The 26,728-nt window shown below is 38.3% G+C and overlaps 1 protein-coding gene across 2 annotated transcripts; it reads left to right on the top strand.

The window, feature by feature from the left end:
- The first annotated feature begins 7,298 nt into the window (after nt 1-7,298).
- On the top strand, nt 7,299-24,703 carry LOC121388725. Of its 2 annotated transcripts, XM_041520197.1 has the most exons (5): nt 7,299-7,634; nt 16,657-18,746; nt 19,090-19,133; nt 20,902-20,934; nt 21,168-24,703. In XM_041520197.1, the coding sequence occupies exons 2-5, from the start codon at nt 18,643-18,645 to the stop codon at nt 23,648-23,650; spliced, it is 2,664 nt and encodes an 887-aa protein (XP_041376131.1). In that variant the 5' UTR covers nt 7,299-7,634; nt 16,657-18,642; the 3' UTR covers nt 23,651-24,703. The 2 variants fall into 2 exon arrangements, with proteins under 2 accessions (XP_041376131.1, XP_041376132.1); XM_041520198.1 differs by lacking the exon at nt 19,090-19,133 and having other exon boundaries at nt 7,300-7,634.
- The last annotated feature ends 2,025 nt before the right edge of the window (nt 24,704-26,728 follow it).

The following is a 26,728-nucleotide window of genomic DNA, read 5'->3' as shown; positions in this document are numbered from 1 at the left end:
CTTAAAACATACATATGTCATGTTGTTAAAACTAACGAAATCCGGTGCACATGTAAGCTATGTATATGATAATGTTGAAATAAACGTTTTATAGAGTTTTGTTAATATTGGGAAATATCCCCTACGTTTTGTGAAGCAGTATATATTCAATTGCTGTTGTATTCAGGTTAATGCATGCATATGAAACAGGTCAAACTACGACATTTATAACGAGTTTATTATGATTATTATTATTTGGAAATGATTTTTTAGATTTGAAAAAAAAATGTATAACAGTGAAATACTTCACTAAGTTTAAAACTGGAATACTGCAAAAATATAATTGATGTTCTAAATTACTAACAACAGAAGTTCAAACGATTATGTTTATGTATAGGTACGCATAGGTAATTTTAGTTGATGACGCATACTGCTGGTTTGCTAAATGTGTTGACATCATTAGCAGAGTCATGTCTGCCGTGTCAGATAGAGGAGTTTGTGTAAAATAACAATTTTCATCACCCTCAGGTTTCACTCAGACGGAGGAACTAGATCAACAGCTCGTTGATATTTCACCAGACACCATTGATTCGCTAACCAGATCAACTATTCATGACGTAGTTGTTCTCAACCAGAATGATACAGATGGTATTGTCATCGTGTATGGATGCAATTTTAAATCTCTCTGGCGTGACGTCATTAATGATATTGACAGAAGTAGTACATCTAATGTATGGACTGATACTTGTCTAAGAATGGCAGCAATTATCGAAAAGGAAGTAGCTGCTACGTTAGCTTATTTACGTGAAATGAATCTATTATCTGTCAACATAATTACATGTGTACTTTAATAAATGTTAAACCACATTTAAACCTAATAAAAAAACATGTGGTTTATCTGCTAGACAAATGACTCGAGGTATCACGACTGTCAGATCCAAGAAAAAGTCTGAAACCGCGGCCAGACTAGTGGTTGATAAAGCAGATAATCTGGCTATAACTGATTTGAACGCAAATGAATTAAAGATCATAACAGTCGACAGAACCGGAAACAGAATTGTCAAACACACGCACTACCTGGCTACATCCCCTAGTGGTCACATCATTGTGTCTGACAAGAGCAGCAACTACGTGATGTACATAACATTAAGACATGACGTCCTGTGGAGATACCCACTGGCCAACCCACAGAGTGTGGACTGTTACGCCGAGTCCAACGTCTACGTTGTTGATGAAAATAACAAGAACGTCATTCTCCTCGCTCCTGACGGACAGTTCCTCAGGGATGTTATGACAGAGGCTGACCACCTGAAAGAACCGAAAGCCGCGTACTACGACAGAGGCAAGTGAAGACAGTTCGTATCTGATAAAGATCTGATCAAAATTTACAAAAACAACATGACAAAATCTGATAACGAGTAACAGATACAAATGTTATCAGAGTTTACGACACATCCAAGCGAAGACTGTTCGTGTCTGATAAAGATCTGACCAGGGTTTACGAACAACAAGTCTGATAAAAAAAAATCTGATTGAAGTTTACGTAAGGTCCACGCACTGCCCCCAACTCTGAACACAATACATTGTCCCCTCTTCTTGGGCCACTGGATGGCAAATTAATATATTGCTGACATCTTTTGACGCGTTTGAAGCGAAGACTGATTGTATCTGATAAGAATCTGATCAAGATGTCCGAACACAACCTTCTAAACATGAGTGACTGATACAAAACCTATTTTACTATAGTTTACGACAGATACAAGTAAATACTGTTCTTGCCTGACAAAAATCTTAGAATATACTGAAACAACCCTCCCAAGCCTGATAATGAGTAACTGTGATAACGTTGTCAATATGAAGTCGATAGACGTTCACATATTCTCTTGTATCGCCGTGCGTTCGCGCTTCAAATAGATTCGATCGAGGTGTACGAACACAACCTTCCCAAACCTGAGTATCAGTAACTAATACGAATCCTCTCAGGGTTATCACAGATCCAAGCAATGATTTCATGGCCCTTCCTAGTGGGTATGCGAGGGTGACAGCGAGGGGGCAATTACCCGCTCTGAAAAACGATAACTATTCATACTTTATGGTTTTCTTGGAGAAGTCCCTGTATTATTGTGTCCTCATTCTTTTGTACTGACGTCCCACTTACTGAAATATGTTAAGAATAAGCAACCAATTGCCGCTTTGAAACTAAATATATTTTAGTTAAGTTCAGTATTGAAATTAGTATGCATTGTTAAACTGTATGCGTCTTGTTTTGAAACACCGGTGCGGAACTTATTTTAGATAACATTAACGTTATCATCATAACGGTATCTGGGGCAATACAGATCTCTAAAATCTTATTTTTCTTGATGGTTACTTATAATGATTCTTGTGTGTTTTTTGTTTCACACATATAGCAAGACATTGTAGATAAAATATTTTCAGGGCATTTTGACCATTTTCAAGATTTCAAGATTTCACGATTTATTAAACAACTTTCAGACACATCACAATATATAACAAGAGGACATTTTCAAATACATAATTAACATACATGACTAGAACAGGCGTTAACAGAACACAAGATATGCAAACAAAAATAGCTAAAATATGTGGAGAAACGTCAGTTCACAAGACAAGATAATCTTTTAATAAATATAGCTAGGTTTATTTTAATAATGGTGCATTACATAATGACAGCATACCTTTCATTTTAAAAACGCTAGGATTAATTCTATAATATTGTTTTATATATTTTTTTATAATGTTTTCAATATTATAATTTTTACAATTAAATAAATAATGGTATTCATCTCCATTATCGGTATTACAAAGTTTGCATATTCTATTTTCTCTAGGAACGTTAAACCATCTGCCAGTTTCGATTGGTAATCATAAATTTGACGTACGCAATTTAGTTATCCAGCATCTATTTTGGTATGATAATCTCGACAAATAGGTTTCGAAATAAAATTCTGTTTTAAATAATGGATAAAATTGACCCCTAGACGAGTTTGTAATTTCCGAGAACCACTGTTGTATAAATTGATCACAGAGGTTTTGTTTTAATTCTTGTTTATACGATTGGTATAGATGTACCCCATTCCCGAGTTATCGAAAATACTTTTTATGAATTTCAACCATTTAAATTGATTTCCTTCACCACTGTTTAGAGAGAACATTAATTTATATAAAATACTACTAAGTTTATGTTCGTCTTTAACCAGTTTACTCCAAAATTACACCATTCGTAACTTTACTTGTATTTCTAAAGGGAACCTTCCTAATTCTCCATATACCATACAATTTGGGGTACTTTTTTTACCTTCAAAATCCGTTTGCAAAACTGGAGATGAATTTTTTTCTATTATTTGTAAATTTTCATAACCCAAAATTTCTGATCCATATAATAAAATCGGTTCAACCATTGAATCAAAAAGTTTTAATTGTATATGAACTGGTATGCTATTGTTCCATATTTTTTTTAGCTTAGTCTACAAGATGTTGCTTTGCATTAGAAAAATTCCCATTATATTTAAAACAAATTCCTAAATAACAGTAATAATCAACAATTTCCAATCGTTCATCTTGCAGCATAAATTCAACATTAGACCTCGACTTTCTCTTGCTAAAAATCACAACTTTTGTTTTACTCACATTAATGCTAAGTTACAATAGTCATCAAATATATCTAAAGCATGTCGCATACCTTCAGGAGTTTCGGAGAACATTACAGTATCATCTGCATATAATAGTACGAAAATTTCAATAAATATATGTAGTTTGTTTTGGCAATTTTGTTTAATTATTTCCAGAGGAGATCCTTGAAGCATTTAAAAAAAATCTTCAAGATCATTTAGAAATATTGAAAATAAAAATGGTGATACATTTTCCCCCTGCCTTACGCCTGTTAGACAAAGGGGGAAAAAATCAGATTTCTTATTATTAATTTCAACGCATGATTTAATGTTTCTATACGAATTAAAAATTATTTTGAAACATTTACCTTTAATCTGACATTTTTGTAATTTTCTCCATAGCCCCGTACGCCAGACAGAGTCAAAAGCCTTTCGAAAATCAACAAAAGTACAGTATAATTTTTTACCAAACGACAGATATATCGACAGTAAAACATACATACAATATATGTTATCGCTCGTTGAATGACCTTTGCGAAATCCAGCCTGATTCCTGTTTATTAAGTTTACTTCAGTAGCAAAAAGGTTTAGTCTGTTATTAATAATGGCAGTAAACAGTTTACCAACACAACTGATTAGAGTTATAGCTCTATAGTTGTCGGGATCCTGTAGGTTATATATTAAGTATTCCATCAGCACCTGGAGCTGTGTTATTTTTTAACTTTAAAATTGTTTCAGATATTTCATTTTCAGTTATAACACCATTAAGAATATTGTCAAACAAGGGATTTTCACACAATTCTTTTATGTTTATATCGTCCGTTATATCATCTATATGAACATGCATATCTGCATTTAACGTTTTATAATATTCATGTAATGTATTTATTGGAATATCATGGTTTTTACGCTTATTATTTGAAAATTTATTCAAAGTATTTCAAAAGGCTTTTAGGTTAGATTTTGATAATGAATCAAGTTCTTTAGCACATTTTTCTTGATGTTTTTTATAATTTAAATTAAGCTCTTTCTTGTATTCTTTGGATCTTTTTTCAATAACATTATGACATAATTAGACTTGTCTTGAGTACCTGTCTTTTACTTCATGAAATGCATCTCTCTTTATTTTACACTCCTTGTTAAACCATGGCTTCGAATTACCAGAATTATATCTATGTTTTGATAAACCAAACACACTGGTTGCTGAATTGACAAATAAACTACCTAGATCGGTTACAATATGATTTACCTGTTCATTTGTAACACTATCACTATCAATAAGGCTATCCAAAGCTCCATTAACTTTTACTAACAAATCATCGTCAGTAAGTGCCTGTTTAAATTCGTCTGCTTTATTTTCATCCCATCTTATATGGTTATGGTGTATGTCAGGGTTATCTGCATAAAGTTGGGCACAGTGTAACTGCCTGTGTATATCGGAGAACATCGGGTTAAAATCAAGGATTTCAAATTCAGCAAGTAATTTAAAGGCGTCTGGTGCAAGTATTAAATAATCAACTAGACTAGACTCTTTACACGTCATACGTCCAAACTTTTGATCTTTAAATAACCGACCATTGGCAATAAACAAAGCACAACGTTTACACATTTCTATCAATTTTATACCATAGTTATTGTGTCTTGTACTATCCTCACTGGTTCTTTCTTAAGGAATATTTAAATCAACATGTTTTTGAAATGAAAACATATTTTCCAAAAGTAACTCATCACGAACTACTTCTAACATTTCTATTAAGTGTTCATCAGGCATCGAAGTGACTGAGTTTTTATAATTGTACTGTTGTCCTTCGTATGTACAAGCTTGTGTACCAGTATAAATTAACTCGTATAACCCATACTTACGCAGTTTGTCGCAATGACAGTACCGAATCATCTCTCAGGGTCGTGAGTAGTGTAGTATTTTATTTTATATATAATTATCTCTCGTTCATATTAATTTTATCAATAGTCTAATAATTTCTGTAATCAATGGCTTGTTAGTTGGTCTGTTAGGTTTCTTTTTTTCCTTTTAGTGTTTCTAAAACCATCGACTTACTAGAGCTTTTAAAACAAAATATATTGATTGTAATACGATTGATTAAAATAGTTACCATCACCAATTCTATTTAATCCAGTCATTTTCGTCATCTTTGTTTTATTTTCTCGGTTTGTTATATTTGCTTGTGTGTTTGCATTCTTGTAAAATTATTGTGTGTGTATGCGTGTGTGCGTGTGCACGCGCGCTTATTGTTGGTTCTTTCTCAGATAGCACACCATAGTTGGCCCAACGTTGGCCTAACGTAAACCGACCGTTGGCCCAACGTAGCCTGCCGACATTAGCACATGGTCATTTTGACCGTTGGCCCAACGTAGACTGCCGATGTTAGCACATGGTCATTTTGACCGTTGGCCCAACGTAGACTGCCGATGTTAGCACATGGTCATTTTGACCGTTGGCCCAACTTAGACTGCCGACGTTAGCACATGGTCATTTTGACCGTTGGCCCAACGTAGACTGCCGACGTTAGCACATGGTCGTTTTGACCGTTGACCAAACGTAGACTGCCGATGTTAGCACATGGTCATTTTGACCGTTGGCCCAACCTAGACTGCCGACGTTAGCACATGGTCATTTTGACCGTTGGCCCAACTTAGACTGCCGACGTTAGCACATGGTAATTTTGACCGTTGGGCCAACGTTGGCTCACTGTTGCTAATTCCACGACATGTTCATACCACGTTATATAGTTGGCCCTACGTAGTGACAACATTGGGCCAGTGTAATTAAGAATAACAAAAGGTCATTTGTAACATTTATTATCGAACTACATATCAATCTTGTTCATCATCTTTTTCGGCTTCCGGCGACGTCTCCATGGCTACTGACCTCGCATGTTGTCTCTCCTCCTCAAGTGCTGCAATGATAAATGCAGAAAATACAGATGTCATACTAAAAGGATTTCAACACCTTAGTCTTAAATACAGGGGCGTAGGCTAGGGGGTTCGGGGGGTTCGGACGAAACCACCCCACCCCACCCCCGCTGAAGCAAATGGCCCGCTTTCAGAACTAAAACATACAGGTTTATACATATGGAGTTTCTGGTGGTGCAAAAACAAAATAGAAATTCTGTTTTGTTTTTGTTTTTGTTTTATTTTTGTTCTTGTTTGTTTGTTCGTTGTTCCTGCGTTCGAGAAATAACAGTTATCGAATTGCGTTTTAGTCTATTTTTAAGGGTATTGTTGCACTCTGTTGTATCCAAATTAGTTGCGGGTTTGTAAATTAACCAAACTTAGTATCCATTTTTACGGGTTAAACTTAGGGTCTAGGTGAAAAATATGCCTTAGCGTTTAAAAATCAGGGGCTGTCCCTTTAAATGACCTATTTTTGCAAACACGATGTGTTGGTGGTTCTACTGGTGTTAAATAGTAGATCAACATTATTTTCATTTGAAACAGTAAAGATACTGTTAGCTTAATTAATAATTAATAAATAAATAAATAAATTAGTTAATTAATAATTAACCATTTCTTAGCAAGCACAAAACGTTTGAAATTATCAATATGTCACATTGAAAATGACAAACTGTTGTACGAGTCCGTAATATTATATTCCCATTCGGAACACGTCGACAGTTTACGTGTCAGATTATAAATAGACAAAGCTTGAATCGCTCAATCGATGTGCTCCGTTGGTCATGGTTGTGAATTTCTCAGTTAATATTCTATATATATATGTTGTTTGTTAACAATGTCCTTAAACATAGCATCAGCGTCTTCGATGACTAAAATGAATTTTGTTTTTAACTAAACAGTAATATGTTCAAATGAAAACGAGACTGAAACAAAATATAGTGAGGACGTGGCTTGGGGGGAAATCCCCTTTGTGGAAATTCCACTTGTGAAATAACCAAGTTACTGTCTGTGTGTGTTCAGTCACAGTAGATTTAAAAATAAAAATAGATTTATAAAATACTAGGTTCTTTTCAGTAGTCGCAGAAAAGTATTAGGATCAAGGCAATCGATGTAAGTACTGACTAGTATATAATACATATATACAGTATCAGTAGGTGTAAATCATTTAGTTCATTTATTTAGAAGTATGAGCAGTGGCGTAACGAGAGAGAGAGAGCGAGAGAGAGAGAGAGAGAGAGAGAGAGAGAGAGAGAGAGAGAGAGAGAGAGAGAGAGAGAGAGAGAGAGAGAGGGGGGGGGTGGTGGTGCACAGGGCCATATCCCCCATTACCCCCCCCCCCCCCCCCCCATAAAATCGTGGTTACACCAGTGAGTGAGTACTGTTTCATTTATTGATGTGTAGACCGGCCTCGGTGGCGTCGTGGTTAGGCCATCGGTCTACAGGCTGATAGGTACTGGGTTCGGATCCCAGTCGAGGCATGGAAATTTTAATCCAGATGCCGACTCCAAACCCTGAGTGAGTGCCCCGCAAGGCTCAATGGGTAGGTGTAAACCACTTGCACCGACCAGTGATCCATAACTGGTTCAAAAAAGGCCATGGTTTGTGCTATCCTGCCTATGGGAAGCGCAAATAAAAGATCCCTTGCTGCAAATCGGAAAGAGTAGCCCATATAGTGGCGACAGCGGGTTTCCTCTCAAAATCTGTGTGGTCCTTAACCATATGTCTGACGCCATATAACCGTAAATAAAATGTGTTGAGTGTGTCGTTAAATAAAACATTTCTTTCTTTCTTTTTATTGATGTGTAGATGCATGTCAGTTACTAATACTAGTAAACCTTCAAATTCTTCCTGGAAGGTATATTTATCAACGTGAAATAACCAACGAGAAGTTAACTTTTAAATGTTTAGGGTAGTTCGGGCGCGTGTACAGGTATTTTAATGTGTGTGTGTGGGGGGGGGGGGGGGGGGGTCTAGACGGTGGCGAGTGAAGTTTATAGGGGGTCGAGTCAAGCTCCTCCGGAATATATATTGAAAAAAAAAGAACCGATGAATGGGTGTCTAACTTTATAATGAATAAAGTTAAATTTTTTTTTATTGTTTTAAACCCATACCAACTCAAATAAAAAAAAAATGAATTTTTTTTTTGATCGATATGTGTCAATTTCATTTACCCTTAAACAAACTTTTAATTTAAAACTGCATGTTAACTGAGTATTTTGAATTGCAGCATAAATGATTAATTATGACCAGCATATTTAGTGAACATAAATTCAATATAAGTACATTAGAAATGTACATAAACTTGCAACCACTTAAATGTGCTATATCATAGTTATATGTGAGCATCTGTTTGTGATAACGATTCTTGAGCTAATTATCACGAAAATATTTTAAGTAATAACTTGACATGCTTTTTACAGGTTTTACAAGTTAGTACAACCAGACAAATATGTTTGTTCGGCTGCGGGTGTTGAAATGTATTTGTTTTTTCGATACGATTACAGAATAATTATAAACGTTTAAAACACACAACATAACAAGGCGACATGAGTTGTTCCCCTTTGTTTATATATCGTCTGCTTTTGAAAGAATGTTGACTCTTTGATACCCAAGCAGCTAACAAAAAGCTGACCTTGCATAGTTATTTGTTAGAAGAAAAAAAACCCCAACAAAAGCAATACATTTTGAGGAATTTGATGACATGTTATGTTATTAAAATATATTGCAACTCAAAATGTGTGTAGGCCTACTTAAGGCTACTTGTTAACGTTTAAAGGTTTACTGTTACTTTAATTTGTTTTTAATTATAAAAACAGATCTGAAAGGTAATAAATTTGTTACGTGGTTTTTTGACAGGACATACGGGATTGTACGCCCTGTCAAAAAAACAAACAAAACAAAACAAAACAACAACACGTAACTAACAGTAGAACCTGTAAAATGCATGTCAAGTTATTTCTTAAAATATTTTCGTGATAATTAGCCCTAGTTCTAATACGATTACGCAATGCTATATTCTTGCATTAGCTTTCAATACGCGAAAACCTAAAATCCATCAAATTTTTGGGCCAAACGTGCACAAGAAATCTTCAAATAAAAAGTAAAAATAAAATTTACCGAGTTGTGGTATTCCCATTCGTAATGAATTCAAGAATTCATTTTAACAAATTTAATCATTGAGGCGTGTTGGAGAAAATATGATCGGTCTCATCCGCAGTTTGTATTTTCGTACAACCAGTCAATCAAATCACGTGACATTTCGTGCACCCGTGCAAATTCTGTATTTTCGCGCAAATCCTGTATTTTTCCGCAAATGACACGGTGTACTTGTATGAATTAGCTATTGACCAATAAAAACGCATAAAATTGATCTAAAAGGTAATATATATTGTCACGGGGATCCTATAATACCAGTAACTGAATAAAACACAATTATCCAAATATCTCTCCTAGCTGTATATCTATTAGATCTCTCTGTATCAGGCAGTTTAAAACCCGAGTGGCTCGTCTCTAGGTATGATCAGAGATACGATCTTAAATAAAGTATATGTAATATAGCACGTTTAGTTCACTAGAAACACAACAAAAATACAATACACTTTGGAATCTGTATTAATCTACACTGACAAATGTACTGCCGCAATAGTTAATTAACAACAACAAATAGTAACAACCCAGAACTGATCACTTAATTAGTTAATCACTAGGTGTCTAGTTTATACAATTTTCTAATCTCTTCACCGTGACACAACACCCACACGTGTGATAATTGAGAAACGCTTCCAGGGGAACTTAATTAATAAAGGAATTACAACTCTATTCCTAACTGGTTAATTGTTAATTAACCCTTATCTACTCATTCAGTAACCTTGTAATACAGAATTAATACTGGTACCTATCACAATAAAGACAATAACCTACAGTTTACCTAGGTCCTCTAGGATGACTGGTTAAGCTTTATATATATTAGAACAGTGAGCCTACAGTCTACTGCGTCAGATTACCGGCAGCACCGTCTAAATAATATTGGTATAATACAGTATTAAAATATTTAAAGTCACATCAATCACATCAAGGTTATACAACAAAGCAGAAATAATATTTACCAAGTCCAAACAGACGCGTTCAATGGAAGCCTTCCAATATGTTTCTCCATGATATCTCTAAAACCCTAGCTATTTATTATAAAACCCCAATATCGCCTGGGGGTACATCGCGGCACCGAATACCTACAAGTGATATTTCCACAGCGACCAAGACGACAATTTTCCTTAGATGGCCAGACTTGATGACGCCTAGTCGCCAAAATCACAATCGTAAAACCGCACTCGCGGAGGTATTACGTAACTACTGGCCACATGGCCTCCGCACCTGGGCTGGGTGTGTAATATGCACAGCTCGACCACGGTCGCGCGGAGGTATTACGTAACAAGGTGCCCACCTGCATTTAAGTGCATATTGGAACTGCACACGGCCCTCTAAAACAATTAATATCGCCACAGGCGAAAACAAAATTAAGGGCATGTTCCGTCCCCCCCCCCCCCCCACACACACACACACACCTCAAAAAGGATATTTCCTCTACTCTAGGAATAGGGAAATATACTACATTAAAACAAACAGTGCGTTAACCGACGCATCCGGGCATTTATAACACATAGTAATAAGGTGACTACCAGTAATCACACTGATCTCTGAGTCCCTGGTATACAAATAAAATATATAAAAACAAAACAGAAATCAAGAATGTCAACACATTATCACAAAGTTCAACTTCTGGACAAGGCATCAGCGATTACATTGGATGTGCCCTTGATATGTTCAATGGTAATTGGGAATTCCTGCAGAAGAAGACTCCATCTCAAAACTCTCTGGTTGTTGGCTTTCATTCTGTGAATGAAGGTAAGCGGATTATGATCAGTAAAGACCACCACTTGATGCACTGTCGATTTCACGTAGATCTGAAAATGTTTCAGAGCTTGTACCATGGCCAAAGCTTCCTTCTCTATAGTGGAATAATTCACCTGGTGTTTGTCAAACTTTTTGGAGAAGAAACTTACAGGATGGTCCAGTCCATTTTCGTCTTCCTGGAACAGCACAGCTCCAGCTCCCACGTCACTGGCATCCACAGCTAGCTTGAACGGCATTCGGTAGTCTGGTGCTGCCATCACGGCAGACGAGGAGAGCATCTGCTTGAGACGGTTCAATGACTTCTCACATTCATCTGACCACTGGAACTTCGTCTCCTTCTTTAGCAGCGATGTGATGGGGGCAGCTACCGTCGCAAATTTAGCACAGAAACGACGATAATAACCGGCCATACTAAGAAACCGGCGAACTTCACGACGGTTGGTCGATACAGGATACTGGCTGATCCTTAGTGTCTTGGCCTGCAGTGGGGCGACGCAACCATGTCCGACAGTATGACCTAAGTAGGTCACTGAAGCTTTCACGAATTCACATTTGCCCAGGTTCACAGCTTTCTGTAGGTGACTGAATATTTGCTGTAACCCGGTTAAATGTTCATCCCAAGTGTCGGTGGCTAACATTACATCGTCCAGATACACACTGACGTTTTCTAGGTCTGATAACACCTGGTTAATCACCCTTTGAAAGGCAGCAGGGGCAGTCTTCAAACCAAACGGCATCACTCGGAATTGGAAGAGGCCGTCAGGTGTGATGGTCGCCAGAATATCCTTAGCTTCCTTCGTTAACGGAATGGCATAAACACCCTTCAGTAGGTCCAATTTGGTGATGTATTGCGCGTGTCCAACTCGGTCGATGCAATCATCAAGGCGGGGTAGAGGGTAGGCATCTGCCTTGATGAGTTGATTCATGCGACGTAGGTCAGCACACACCCGGAAACTGTTATCTCCCTTTTGAATCAGAATAACAGATGATGCCCACTGACTGTTTGATGGTTCCAGAATGTCGTGTTCCAACATGTAATCTATCTCCTTTTTCAGTGCCGCACGTTTTACCGGATTTATCCGATAGGCATGCTGTCGAATCGGTGTAGCGTTGGGTTCCAAGCGCACATCCTGGATTAAGGTATTGGTAACCGTTGGAAAGTCCTGACAAATGGAAACATTGTCTTGTATGAACGTAGTCAACTTTGCTCGCTGGGTGCTGTCAAGGTGCTGTAGATAAGAACTCAAGTCTGCTAGAATCTGGCTGTTGGTTATCTTGATCTCTGCAGTCTTGACGTCATCACAGGAAGTTGAGTGACTCTCAATTTGGACAGGCAACACTGGAACTATCGGCAGTCTGTCAAAATAACCTTTTAGCAAATTGATGTGACAATACCTACTTTTCCTAACCCTATCAGGAGTGTTTATCACATACCCTGTCTCATTAACCCGTTTGTGCACAACATAGGGCCCGAAATACCTGTTCTGTAATGAACCCCGTTTAATGGGAAGGTACAGCAGCACTTTATCCCCTGGTTTAAATTCCCGACTCCTAGTCTTCCTATCAAACTCTGATTTTATTTTGCTCTGAGCATGGCTCAGTTGCTTCCTAGCCTTCCTATCTCTAACTCTCTTATTCATTAATACTCCCTTGTCCTCAGTTAACAATGTAGTGCGAGCTGCCAACAAATTTGGATCAGCCCCCTGCTCTAGAATTAACTCTTGTCTATTACAAGGTAAGTCCCCTCTATCAAACACAACTGGTTCATTTACCCTTTGCGGGAGGTCAACAGGTTCCACCACATTTAGTTCGTCAGTTGACTTATCTACCATTTTACTGATAACCTCATCCACTCCAATTTCATGGCTCACACACGTATCAGACAAATCACAAATATCCTCTGCGTCTCGTTTTACCCTTCTGGCCATAGCCCTAGTCTTTACACACGCAGGATAACTAATCTCATCAACCTCACTCTCTCGTACTGGTAAAGGGCTGTCTTTAATTAACAACTGGTCACATTTCGGCTGACAACACTGACTAGTCAAATCGTTACCCAACAAAACTCCTATGTTTTCAACAGGCAAGTCCTTCACAACACCCATAACGACTGGTCCCATCACAAACTTCGAACACAAGAAAACGTTATGTAACCGGACAACCATTTTTAACGGAGGTTAAGGCCAAACTACGTCCTGTATTTGAATTCTTAATACCAGCTAAACACTCTTGCGTTATCAGTGACTGACTACACCCGGTATCTCGATAGATTGATATTGCCTTAGGACTCAATTCTTGTTTCACACCACAAACCATACCAGTGGACACATACGGATTTACTATCTCTGCCATGGGACTAACCATTAACTCTCTCGCTAACGGAGCTGACCTCACTAAACCGACCACTTGCGCATTATCGCGTTTCCTTTTAAAACAGTCTCCGACAAGATGGTTATCCTTTTTACAGTAACTGCAATGTGGACGAAAAGTTCGTGCATTGGCTGATAATGCAGGCCTATCCTTACTTTGCCCTCCAGGTGCATTCCTTGCCTGACTAGCTGACCAACTAGGAGACTCTCCCCGATAGTTACTTTCCCGGGAAAAACCTGGCTGAAATTTCTTCTTATCACACTGTTGTGAAGAGCTACCCTGTACTGCCTGAGTTTTGTGTATTAACACGTAATCATCTGCCACTATGCCTGCCTCCTCTATCTTTTTGACATCACGATCCTCTAAATGAATACATAAGCTAACAGGTAATCCATTTTTAATGTCCTGTAAGATCAACAACTCTCGTAACTCGGTATTTGACTCTACCACAAACTCACTATAAGACTGACCCTGCGTTTTTCTCAACTCGCTATACCGTAAACGATAATCCTCAGGTCGTAATTCATAAGCCCTCAACACCGCAGACTTAACTAGGTCGTACTGACTTGCTCGCTCATCACTCATTGAATTATAAGCTACACTAGCCTTCCCCTTAAACTTAGACACGGCTAACAATGTCCACTTAGACAGCGGGCAATTTAGCTACTTGGCGGCCCGTTCAAAAAGTTGGAAGAACATATCTACCTCCTGTTCGTCAAATACAGGCACTGATCTATAAGCCTCCGACATGTTAAACCCATTTCCTACTTCACGCCTAACTTCTTCAGTATTCAACTTTAACTCATGTTCCACTTTTAATTTTTCTAACTGGAATTCTCTCTCCCTCTCTTCTCTCTCCCTCCCTCCCTCCCTCCCTCCCTCTCCTCTCTCTCTCTCTCTCTCTCTCTCTCTCTCTCTCTCTCTCTCTCTCTCTCTCTCTCTCTCTCTCTCTCTCTCTCTCTCTCTCTCTCTCTCTCTCTCTCTCTCATGCACGTTCTTCTCTTTCGTACTCAAGTGTTTTAAAAGCTAATTGTTGTTCCACACTTAACTCATTTATCTCTATCTCTGGAACAATCTCACTGTCTTCCACAACAGGCCTATTACCAAAAACTTCCTGGATAATAATTGTCTTTATATCACCTAAGGTTTTAGCTGATGTTAAATCAATTTCAACTAATTCGGCCTTACGTGCTCGCTTAATCTCCACTACACTGAGCGTAGGCCTATCCAGCAAATTCCTATCGATGTTTAGATATAACGCACTTATTATTAATTAATTTTCTAGTGAACAACGTTGCTACTGCTGGTTAATTTGTAAAAATAATTTATAAAGCCCCCATTTACAAACAATACTTTTTTAAATACGCATGTCCCGTTTCAGATCCTGGACAAGCCCCCAATTTTCATTCCTGTCACGGGGATCCTATAATACCCGTAACTGAATAAAACACGATTATCCAAGTATCTCTCCTAACTGTATATCTATTAGATCTCTCTGTATCAGGCAGTTTAAAACCCGAGTGGCTCGTCTCTAGGTATGATAAGAGATACGATCTTAAATAAAGTATATGTAATATAGCACGTTTAGTTCACTAGAAAACACAACAAAAATACAATACACTTTGGAATCTGTATTAATCTACGCTGACAAATGTACTGCCGCAGTAGTTAATTAACAACAACAAATAGTAACAACCCAGAACGGATCACTTAATTAGTTAATCACTAGGTGTCTAGTTTATACAATATTCTAATCACTTCACCGTGACACAACACCCACACGTGTGATAATTGAGAAACGCTTCCAGGGGAACTTAATTAATAAATGAATTACAACTCTGTTTCTAACTGGTTAATTAACCCTTATCTACTCATTCAGTAACCTTGTAATACAGAATTAATACTGGTACCTATCACAATAAAGACAATAACCTACAGTTTACGTAGGTCCTCTAGGATGACTGGTTAAGATTTATATATATTAGAGCAGTGAGCCTACAGTCTACTGCGTCAGATTACCGGCATCACCGTCTAAATAATATTGGTATAATACAGTATTAAAATATTTAAAGTCACATCAATCACATCAAGGTTATACAACAGAGCAGAAATAATATTTACAAAGTCCAAACGGACGCGTTCCCTGGAAGCCTTCCAATATGTTTCTCCCTGATATCTCTAAAACCCTAGCTATTTATTATAAAATCCCAGTATCGCCTGGGGGTACATCGCGGCACCGAATACCTACAAGTGATATTTCCACAGCGACCAAGACGACAATTTTCTTTAGATGGCCAGACTTGCTGACGCCTAGTCGCCAAAATGACGGTCGTAAAAACCGCACTCGCGGAGGTATTACGTAACTACTGGCCACATGGTCTCCGCACTTGGGCTGGGTGTGTATTAGGCACAGCTCGACCACGGTCGCGCAGAGGTATTACGTAACAAGGTGCCCATCTGGGTTTAAGTGCATGTTGGAACTGCACACGGCCCTCTAAAACAATTAATATCGCCACAGGCGAAAACAAAATTAAGAGCATGTTCCGTCACATATATATATATATATATATATATATATAATGCTCACTGTGAAAATGTTCTATTAAAATATACTAATGACGTATTTCTCAATTATATGTGTTTTAAATCAAAACAACAACTATGATCATTACTCTGTTGATAAACATGACTTGTTAATTTCGACATATTGATTTAAACTCCCCTATTAAGAACAACACTTACCACGATCTTTGTTATATCTAGGAGTTCTTGATGACTCACACGGACGTTACATAAAGCACATGAATTGTCGTATAATCAGATTGCTTTTGTTCTCGTTTATTTCTAATAGGTATGGTGTGGACTAAAGATTTAGAAGAATATCTGTGCACTTCCGTCTCCATAGACAGCGTATCATACTAACTGATGCTCTCTGAATATCTATTCAATTGACTGGTGCCCCTGGACTCTGTAGTATCTGTGGAAATTGTGTTTTAAATATCTGCAGTAAACAGGACCTGCCTAATTAATATCGCGGATAGGTTGAATAAACAGTATCCGCGCAACTGATGCACCAGATACGTTGGACACGCAGACAATACGTTAGTAACTGATGTCCTGAATACATTGGACATCATTCGTCTAACTGGTGTCCTAAATTCATGGAATAGACAGTGTCCGCCTAACTGGTGTCCTGAATACAATAATTGGATATCATTCGTCTAACAGGTGTTCTACATTTGTTGAATAAACAGTATCCGCCTAACTGGTGTCCTGAATACGATTATATATCATGTGCCTAACTGGAGACCTAATTTTTGTGAATACATTATCCGCCTAACTGTTGGATAGACAAACAGTACCGGCTAAATGACGTTGCTAAATACGTTGAATATACATATAAAATATTATGTCGTGTCTTCTGGATTTATGAAGTAAGCACACGTCTCTAACTAGTTTTCCCTAAACATATAGAAGAGGCAGTGGATCCACTGAATATGTTAAATAGATGGACAGCTTCTAAATGGTATTATCTGAATGTGTTGAATAGACAGACAGCGTCTTAGTAGTATCCACTGAATATGGCGAATAGATAGACAGCGTCTTAGTGGTATCCACAGAATATGTCAAATAGACAGCGTTGTAGTGGTATCCACTGAATATGTTGAATAGATAGACAGCGTCTTATTGGTATCCACAGACTATGTCAAATAGACAGACAGCGTCTTATTGGTATCCACAAAATATGTCAAATACCGGTAGACAGCGTTTTAGTGGTATCCACTGAATATGTTGAATAGATAGACAGCGTCTTATTGGTATCCACTGAATATGTTGAATAGATAGACAGCGTCTTAGTGGTATCCACTGAATATGTTTAATAGATAGACAGCGTTTTAGTGGTATTCACTGAATATGTTGAATAGATAGACAGCGTTTTAGTGGTATCCACTGAATATGTTGAATAGACAGACAGCGTCTTAGTGGTATCCACTAAATATGTTGAATAGACAGACAGCGTCTTATTGGTATTCACAGAATATGTCAAATAGACAGACAGCGTCTTAGTTGTATCCACCGAATACGTCAAATAGACAGCGTTTTAGTTGTATCCACTGAATATGTCAAATAGACAGACAGCATCTTAGTGGTATCCACAGAATATGTTGAATAGACAGACATCGTCTTAGTGGTATCCACTGAATATGTCAAATAGACAGACAGCGTCTTAGTGGTATCCACAGAATATGTCAAATAGACAGACCGCGTCTTAGTGGTATCCACTGAATATGTCAAATAGACAGACAGCGTCTTAGTGGTATCCACAGAATATGTTGAATAGACAGCGTCTTAGTGGTATCCACAGAATATGTTGAATAGACAGCGTCTTAGTGGTATCCACAGAATATGTTGAATAGATAGACAGCGTCTTATTGGTATCCACAGAATATGTCGAATAGACAGACAGCGTCTTATTGGTATCCACTGAATATATAAAATACACAATCTAGGCAGTGGTTTATCACTCCCCTCAATTATTCAAAGTCATTGTTTGATACAGGATATAGGGACATTGAATTTTCCGTTGACCAGCGCAAACTTAAAATGGATTCGAGACAAGACCTGGGGAGCAGTTTTGACTTTTATCCAGATGATTCGGATTTCTATTCAAGTGAGTCAGACACCAACGAGGATCCTGACAACGACCACCAGGAATGGAAAGATAAACCAATCGTATTAAATGGAAGTCAACATGTAGGTCAATCAGATAGATCTGTTACACATGAAGGTCGTAAAGACAGAAAACCACCAAATCACGATTCTTTGATGGATTCGGATGTATCAAGTGACTCAGATGAGTGGTATTCTTGCTTGTTCTAGTGGGGCAGAGATGGACACCGGAGAGGATAAAGAGAAACACACTCCATCAAAGAAGAGAAGGTTAATCGTTTATTTATTAATATAAAACAACAACAACAAAGATTAACCTTCTATCTCCATAAAAACAGAAGGTTAATCGTTTATTTATTAATATAAAAAACAACAAAACAAAAACAACAACAAAGAAACAAAACAAAAGCCAACTGTAGCACTTGCTAGTCACAACATATAATTTATCAAGCACGTGAAAGTTGAGGACTGGTTGCAAATCCAGTACCTACCGGCTACGAGCCCATGGCTTAACCAATTAATCCCTGAAACCATTAGCAGGTATCTTTTATATGAACTTTTCAACACTTGTTTTCTCAACACTTAAAAAACGTGTTGTTTTGTTTTCTTTCAGAATTGCCACATTTGCACCTGAAGTCACCAAAGGCACAGATGAAAGTAGGTTTTTAAATATTATTATTATTATTATTATTATTTTACTGTTACATCCTATTGTTTTTTGTACTGTTACATGTTACATCCTATTGTTAACGAATAACTGGATATCTCATGTGTCATAGTTGTGATTTATGTAAAAATATTTTTGAAATACATACTGTTTGCACAAGTAAATTCCAAGGAATTACAGAAACATCTACAGAAATAGCTGCCATTTCATTATAGGTGGATATTGTGTGCAAAATAATGCATTTAACGTTTCGGTCGCTCTTAGAGGCTCTATAGACTTACCTATTGATACATTTTGTCAGTAAATCAAATTGTAAAACAAAATATATTTTGTGGGTTTTTTCCTTTTGTTGTATCCCACTGTCCCCTTTCCTTTCTCTCCTTTGAATTCCATCTAATTTGTAGATGATCTGGCAGCGCTTCCTATCTTCCAACTTATTTTGCTTTCCAACCCACATCCCAGTCCTTGTCTCTGCAATCGCGACAGCTGTAGTTCATGATTTAATCTTTATATTTCAAAACAAAAAAGTAATAAATTGTTTGGGGTTTTAATCGGGAATCCTACATTAATCAACTTTTGTTATGTCATATTCAGCTGACTTCCATAAAACAGCTTCTGCAATGATGGACTTTGCTCGACCCTGTGTTGAATAAAAGTATTCTTTGCATATATATTCAGGTATTGTTCACAATATGTTTGCTTTGAGACTGAGTCCAGGGGCATTTCGACGTAGTTGTGACATCATATTTTATCTTGAATCCATGACAACCATTAATGATGAAGACAGCCGATTGTGAATACTCCTACATGTATGAAAACAAAAGAAAGACGAAATCAGCACCAGCCATCGTTGTATTTTGTTTACAAATTGCGAACAACTGAACCAAAATTAAAATTTCACATTCTTAAAGAATAATAAAGTATTAAAAAAACCGACTCTAGCACGAACAAAAAGGTAGCAATCCTAATGTTTTTAATATGTAGGTGAAAAGAATAAAAAATAATTTTTAAAACGCGACCTACGCTGCATATTGTTTCCCCGGCACGTTCAAAAAACATATTTTTAAAGTTAAAACTGGTTGTGGTTAAGAACACCACTAGAGAACATTGATTTATTGACCATCGGGTAGTGGGTGTCAAACATTTCCATTAGTAGTATATTCACCTTCCCACAGACAGAATAGCACATAGTAGGGGTGTATATGCCAGTCGTGGTGTACTAATGATCCAATTAACTGGGATCGATTCCAGACCGACTACATGAGTCGCGCTCTTTACCATTGATCCACCCCCACCATACCCCCCCCCCCACGCACCCCCTCCCGCCCCCCCCCCCCGTCCCCCTTTACGACCTTGAAACACGCGTGCTACAAACTAGTGCAGCACCCGACCATCAGCAGCGAGGCAGACCATGTGTGACATGTGCCATATCCACTCACTTCATCTATGAGATCGTTTTATGACGGAAACTGCAACAGAGAATGAATCTTTTAGATGTCGGACATCTGCTGCCAAATCTATTAGAAACCTCCTGCATGCTACGCATCATTTTGGCATAGCTGCCATTCACATTGCTAATTTTGACGCCCTTACAACGTCATGTTATTACATCAGCATATTTACAAATTCATTATTTCGGTTTCGTTTTTATTCATTATACATGTGGAGTTTTTACATGCAAGTACATGCAATTGTGCAATATTAAATATCTATATTTATTCTTCGTCAGAGTATATGCCTATTTTATTTGTTTTGTAGGTTTTGGGAACAGTTTACTGAAAAATGTAAAACGTGAGTATATTAAAAGTTTGATATTCAAATCAGGTTACTGGACTGTGCTGTTTTAGGAATCCCATCTCTCTCTCTCTCTCTCTCTCTCTCTCTCTCTCTCTCTCTCTCTCTCTCTCTCTCTCTCTCTCTCTCTCTCTCTCTCTCTCTCTCTCTGTGTGTGTGTGTGTTTGTGTGCTTCCACTACTGTGCATGTATATATGTTAACTTTAAACTTTTGTCTATGCTATTTCCAGTATCAACTAGCAGTATGATGTGCGACTTCAGCCCAAGTACATTCGTCGTAACTGCTGCCACAAGAGAAGCAATGAGAATAATAGAACGCCATGGTGTGGTGACCGTGACCGGGCAGAGTGGATCTGGAAAGACACAAATTGCACATTACCTCCTGACTGAACTTTCCAAGACTGGCTATGTGCCGCTGATCCTAAATGATGCATCTCAGTGGGACCTCATTCCACACAATAAGAGATATGTCATTCTAATCGACGACATCCTGGGAAAGACGAACCTCTCATCTGTTCTTAAAGATTTATGGAGTCAGAAGTTTCCTGCAATGCATAGCCGGGTTTCAACTGGAAATCTCCGCCTTGTAATGACATTTCGGTCGAATATATATGCAAACTGTTCTGATGCACTTGAAGTTGAATTTGAATTATTTGGGAGAGGGAAACATATTTCTTTCTCTGATGACAAGCACAAGCTGTCTGCAGATGAAAAGGAACATATTATGTTTTCTATTCTTAGGAGTTCACTTGGCTGCACGGTAAAATTATCTAAATCAGATATCAAGAGAGTAGCAGCTCAGTGTGAAATTGGGATTGGTTTCCCTCAGTGCTGTGCATTTTTTGCATCCAGTGAAGCAGCACAAAAACGAAAGATGAAATACTTCGAAAAGCCTTTGGAATTCTTGAATTCTCAATTAAAGGTCATGCAGTGTACAGACCCATTGGCTTATCTCGCGTTGTTACTTCTTATGTTCAAGAACGGAGCCGTTAAAACAAGCCTATTGAATCCAAACGAGAAACATGCTGAAGTGGCCGACATTATTCGAAACTGCTCAGAAACGCTTGATATCCACGAACGTGTTACTATAGGAAACATGCACGACAAACTGGACATGATGAATGGTGTGTATGTAACATACAGAAAAGACACAGCATCCTTTCACTTCTCGCACCAGTCAATCGCAGACGTTGTATTTATTAGGTTTTGTGAACGGTACATAAAAACCGGATTGCAGCTTTGTACTTTAGAACAACTTAACGAATATGTTAGAAGTAAGGTTGATTCTACCAACGAGTCCTTGTTTGTACATGTGGAACATGCTAGCTTTGAATTCCTGGCAAAACGACTAACAGAGGAAATGCTAAACGGAAACATGAATTCTATTCTTTGTCATCCTTCATTTAAGGATGCCATTTTTGTTAAGTATTTGCTCCATGAAAGTTGGCATAAAAAGACCGTTTTACAAATACTTTGTTTTGACAATGGCTGCAGAGTTATTACAGCAAAACTTATATTTAGCAAAATTATGCAATACTACATCGCCAGGAAAGTCCAAAAGGGGCAATATTCATTTTCCCTAGAACCCATTGACCTGCATTTTGTGTATGCTAATTTTATCTGTCATTTGATAATGAAGGGTTTGGATTGTTTGGCAATGGGATTAATTGGTAAAGCAAAACAATTAAAAAAAAAATCCAAGTACATTAAGCTGATGTGCAAAGCTTTGGAATGCAGTGTATTTTTGGGAAACGAAAACTTAATAGCGTTCTGTGTAGATAATGATGATTCCTTTGTTACAGAAAAGTGTCTGGAACTTTCTTGTTATTCATTGCTCGAAAACGTAAAAATAACGGAATTTGTCCACAATTGTATAGATTCGAAACTGCTAAAACTAGACATGCTTGATACACTATTGCGTGTTTGTTTACAAAAGGGAAAACTGGAAACTGCTTCGTTTCTGATATCAGCTACAGCCAAATTCCATGGACGGTTGAGAGTACTGCACTGGGCCGTTACTCAGATTTTACTCCAACACCATCACCCATTTCTGCAATTCGCAGAAGAGCAGCTTAAATTCGATATCATTTCATCTGATAAAGCTATGTTTCTGCCTATTCTCTCTCGTCTTCTTCAGGAGATATCACACTGCTTTGAAGAGGATAATGAAAAACCTTTCTGGGGGCCAGAAATTATAGCTTTATTGTTAACAAGCGGTTATTCTTCTGCCTGGGACAGAATGTTTAAGTTATGGTTTTCTGATTCACTCTACATTGGAATGATTTTGGTTTCTGACATTTACAAGGTCACAGATGGCATAAGACAATCGAAAACGTGTGTACGTCAGTACTTAAAAGATATCAAACACTCTAACCTGGTTAATAAAAATGTGTTCTGCTTGAGTGTTGAAACACTCCTACAGTATGTACTGGAGACAAACCCTGCAATTAAAACTCTTTATGAGCTTCCACTTCCATTAACTGTTGTTGCCAACATGTCCACAAAAGAATATCTTTTAGAGAAGAGGGTATATGAATCCCTTTTAGAATTATGTGGAACAGAATTAGCAGACTGTTCGATGCAGTTCGTTTACATCGAGCATATTCGTAATTCCAGAGAAATTACAATATCGAAAAAACAACTTTTAATTGGTTGTATGTTTCTTGTGTGTTTTGGATTTGTGAAGTTCAAGACATACTATCTGGAATATTAAACTATGAAAGTAGCATTATTAGAAATTAAACTAATAATAAATGTATTATGACTAATCTGTTTTCAACCAGGATCCTTCCACTGTATGATCCACGTAGAAGGTTATACAAAACTGCACATCGTTCCTTCGGTTCATACTTATGTACATAGGTCTCACTACACAGATGTCATCTGCCATTGAAACCCATGTTAGTTAAATTACCCAATTTCAAATAAAGAGTACCAATAGAACGGGTTCTCGTTGGCGCTAACAACATACACCATTGCGAACATACATTATATAAACATTTATTTTCACTCCAAAATTGAGAACATTTCCGTCTGAGTTTTTTGCTATATGACCGCATCTGGCAGTAGTACCGGTTATATGCAGAGAGAATTAGAATACGTATTTGCTGACGGGTTTCTTCCTGCAGTGTGTGTATTAGTGATTAATATGTGAAAAACTAATTATTAGGAAGCTCGAAAATTACTTGTTGTATTAAATGGGATAAATTAATGCTTGAAGTCCGTGTTCCGGCCTTGCGGTCTTTGACTGGTATTTAATTCCCAGGTTCCCGTGCATATCAAAAATATCACATAAGCCACCCCCCCCCCCCCCCCCCCCCAAAAAAAAAAAGAAAAAAAAAAAGGACCAAAGTTCCAGAATTTATACGGCGATGCGGCGGCTTTTAAAAAAAAAAAAAAAAAAAGAAGAAAAAAAAGATTTCACAGAAAATGTGGGTATATTTGATGCCGACATAAGGGGCATATTTAAATTTAAATCAGAATGCACGTCCTGGTTCATGCACGATGACATTTTGGTTCCAAATGCGGTTTTACGTCATCTAGCCCGACAAAAATGGATATCATGCCGCGGGAAATTAAAAACAAAATAATCGACGCGCGCGCTGACCGGAGACCAGAAACCAGAAGTTTATTTGGTTCGGCCTAACATTGACGTCAGTACACTTTTCTTGATCCAGTAGCAGCAGCGTTGGTTTACATATATTGTAGCGTGTGTGTGTGTGTGTGTGTGTGTGTGTGTGTGTGTGTGTGTGTGTGTGTGTCACTCCGACAACTTCCTACACCCCTGCAATTTTATAACACAATGGAAACACCTGCACCCAGGACAGGCGTGCGCTACAACAACATATTCTGAATGTGCACGCAAAACCCCATGACATGACATGACATGACATGACATGGACAGTCTCGGTGGTGTCGTGGTTAAGCAATCGGGCATAAGGCTGGTAGGTACAGGTAGCCCGGTACCGGCTCCCACACAGAGCGAGTTTTAACGACTCAATGGATAGGTGTAAGACCACTACACCATCTTCTCTCTCTCTAACAACTAACCCACTGCCCTGGATAGACATCCCAGATACCTGAGGTGTGTGCCCAGGACAGCATGCTTCGACCTTAATTGGATATAAGCACGAAACTAAGTTGAAATGAATTAAATTAACCTGCCTCGGTGGTGTTGTGATTAAACATAAGACTGGTAGGTACAGGTTTTGCAGCCCGATACCGGCTCCCACCCAATGCGAGTTTTAACGACTCAATGGGTAGGTGTAAGTCACTACACCCTCTTCTCTCTCACTAACCACTAACAACTAACCTACTGTCCTGGACAGATAGCTGAGGTGTGTGCCCAGGACAGCGTGCTTGAACATTAATTGAATATAAGCACGAAAATAAGTTGAAAGAAAGGACGGCGTCAGTGGTATCGTGGTTACCCCCATCAGACATAAGACTGTTAGGTACAGGGTTCGCAGCCCGGTACCGGCTCCCACACAGAGCGAGTTTTAACGACTCAGTGGGTAGGTGTAAGACCACTACACCCTTTTCTCTCTCACTAACCACTAACAACTAATCCACCACTAACAACTAATCCACTGTCCTGGCCAGACAGCCCAGATAGCTGAGGTGTGTGCCCATGACAGCGTGCTTGAACCTTAATCGGATATAAGCACAAAAATAAGTTCAAATGAAATTAAATGGACGTCAGCAGAGCTACTTTCGGCAAACTAAGTTCAAAGTAACAATAGCTCCCCCCCTCTTTTCTCTTTCAATGAACTGTTCCAAAACTCGCCAAAATTACTTCAAGATATTTGCGAAATATTTTTCCGATGATTCATAAATCAGTGTGCTCTAGTGGTGTCGTTAAACAAAACATTTTAAAATTATTATTTTGATCATACGGGATATTCAATAGCACCAAAATTGCTCCAGCCCGCAACCGATTCCGGTCGGGCGCCTGGTGTTCTCTTGCACTCTCCCACACCAAACCCTTTTCCTGTCCTGGACGAAGGAGCCGACACCTGCGCCCATGACAGGCGTGCGCTACAACAGCTTGTTCTGAATGTGCAAGTAAAACCCTATAACTTGGCCTCACCGAACCGGACGTCAACAAGAGCTAAATTCCGGCCAACTAAGTCGATCAAATCAATGAAATAGCTCCAATTGAATTTTGATGAACCGTTCCAAATTATGCCTCAGAATTACCTCACGAAATTACGCAACCCATTTCATTTTGCACCCAATCCTACGGAACATTTGTAAATACAAGAGCACCAAAACCACCCCACCCGCTACCGACCCTGGTGGGGTGATTGTGCTCCCTTTCGCATGCCAGCGTGGGCGATCCCCTCTCCCGCTCCTGTAAAACCCTCTGACCTGACCTGGACGTCAACTTTCTTTCGCTCGATCGCGGTCTGATACTCAAACGTTAAATGTTGGTCCAACTTGTATTACATTACATACATTTAAATTGACACTAGAATAATTTTAACTTGTATTTTTAATGCAAATTGTACTATTTTATATATATATATATGTAGTAATGTTGGTATAAAGTGCTCCTACTGGCAGTAGCTAGTGGGAATTTCCCTATTAGCTCAGTTGGTAGAGCGCTGGACTATCGTACTGAGAGTCCGTGGTTCAAATCCCCTCAGTGGAGGTTGATTTTTCTGTTACATTTGGAGCCGACGTAGGGACGATCTCATCAGCGACTGCAACTGCGCCCGTGTTGTCAACAGGACCTGTGAGCGAGTTTGTTTTCTCGATCGTGTTTGTTGCCAGATATGTGACTTTTGAC

This window comes from Gigantopelta aegis, chromosome 14, assembly GCF_016097555.1.
Source record: "Gigantopelta aegis isolate Gae_Host chromosome 14, Gae_host_genome, whole genome shotgun sequence".
Classification (NCBI taxonomy): domain Eukaryota; kingdom Metazoa; phylum Mollusca; class Gastropoda; order Neomphalida; family Peltospiridae; genus Gigantopelta; species Gigantopelta aegis.
The sequence above is the reverse complement of the archived record's forward strand: the minus strand, read 5'-3'. Positions and strand labels throughout refer to the sequence as shown.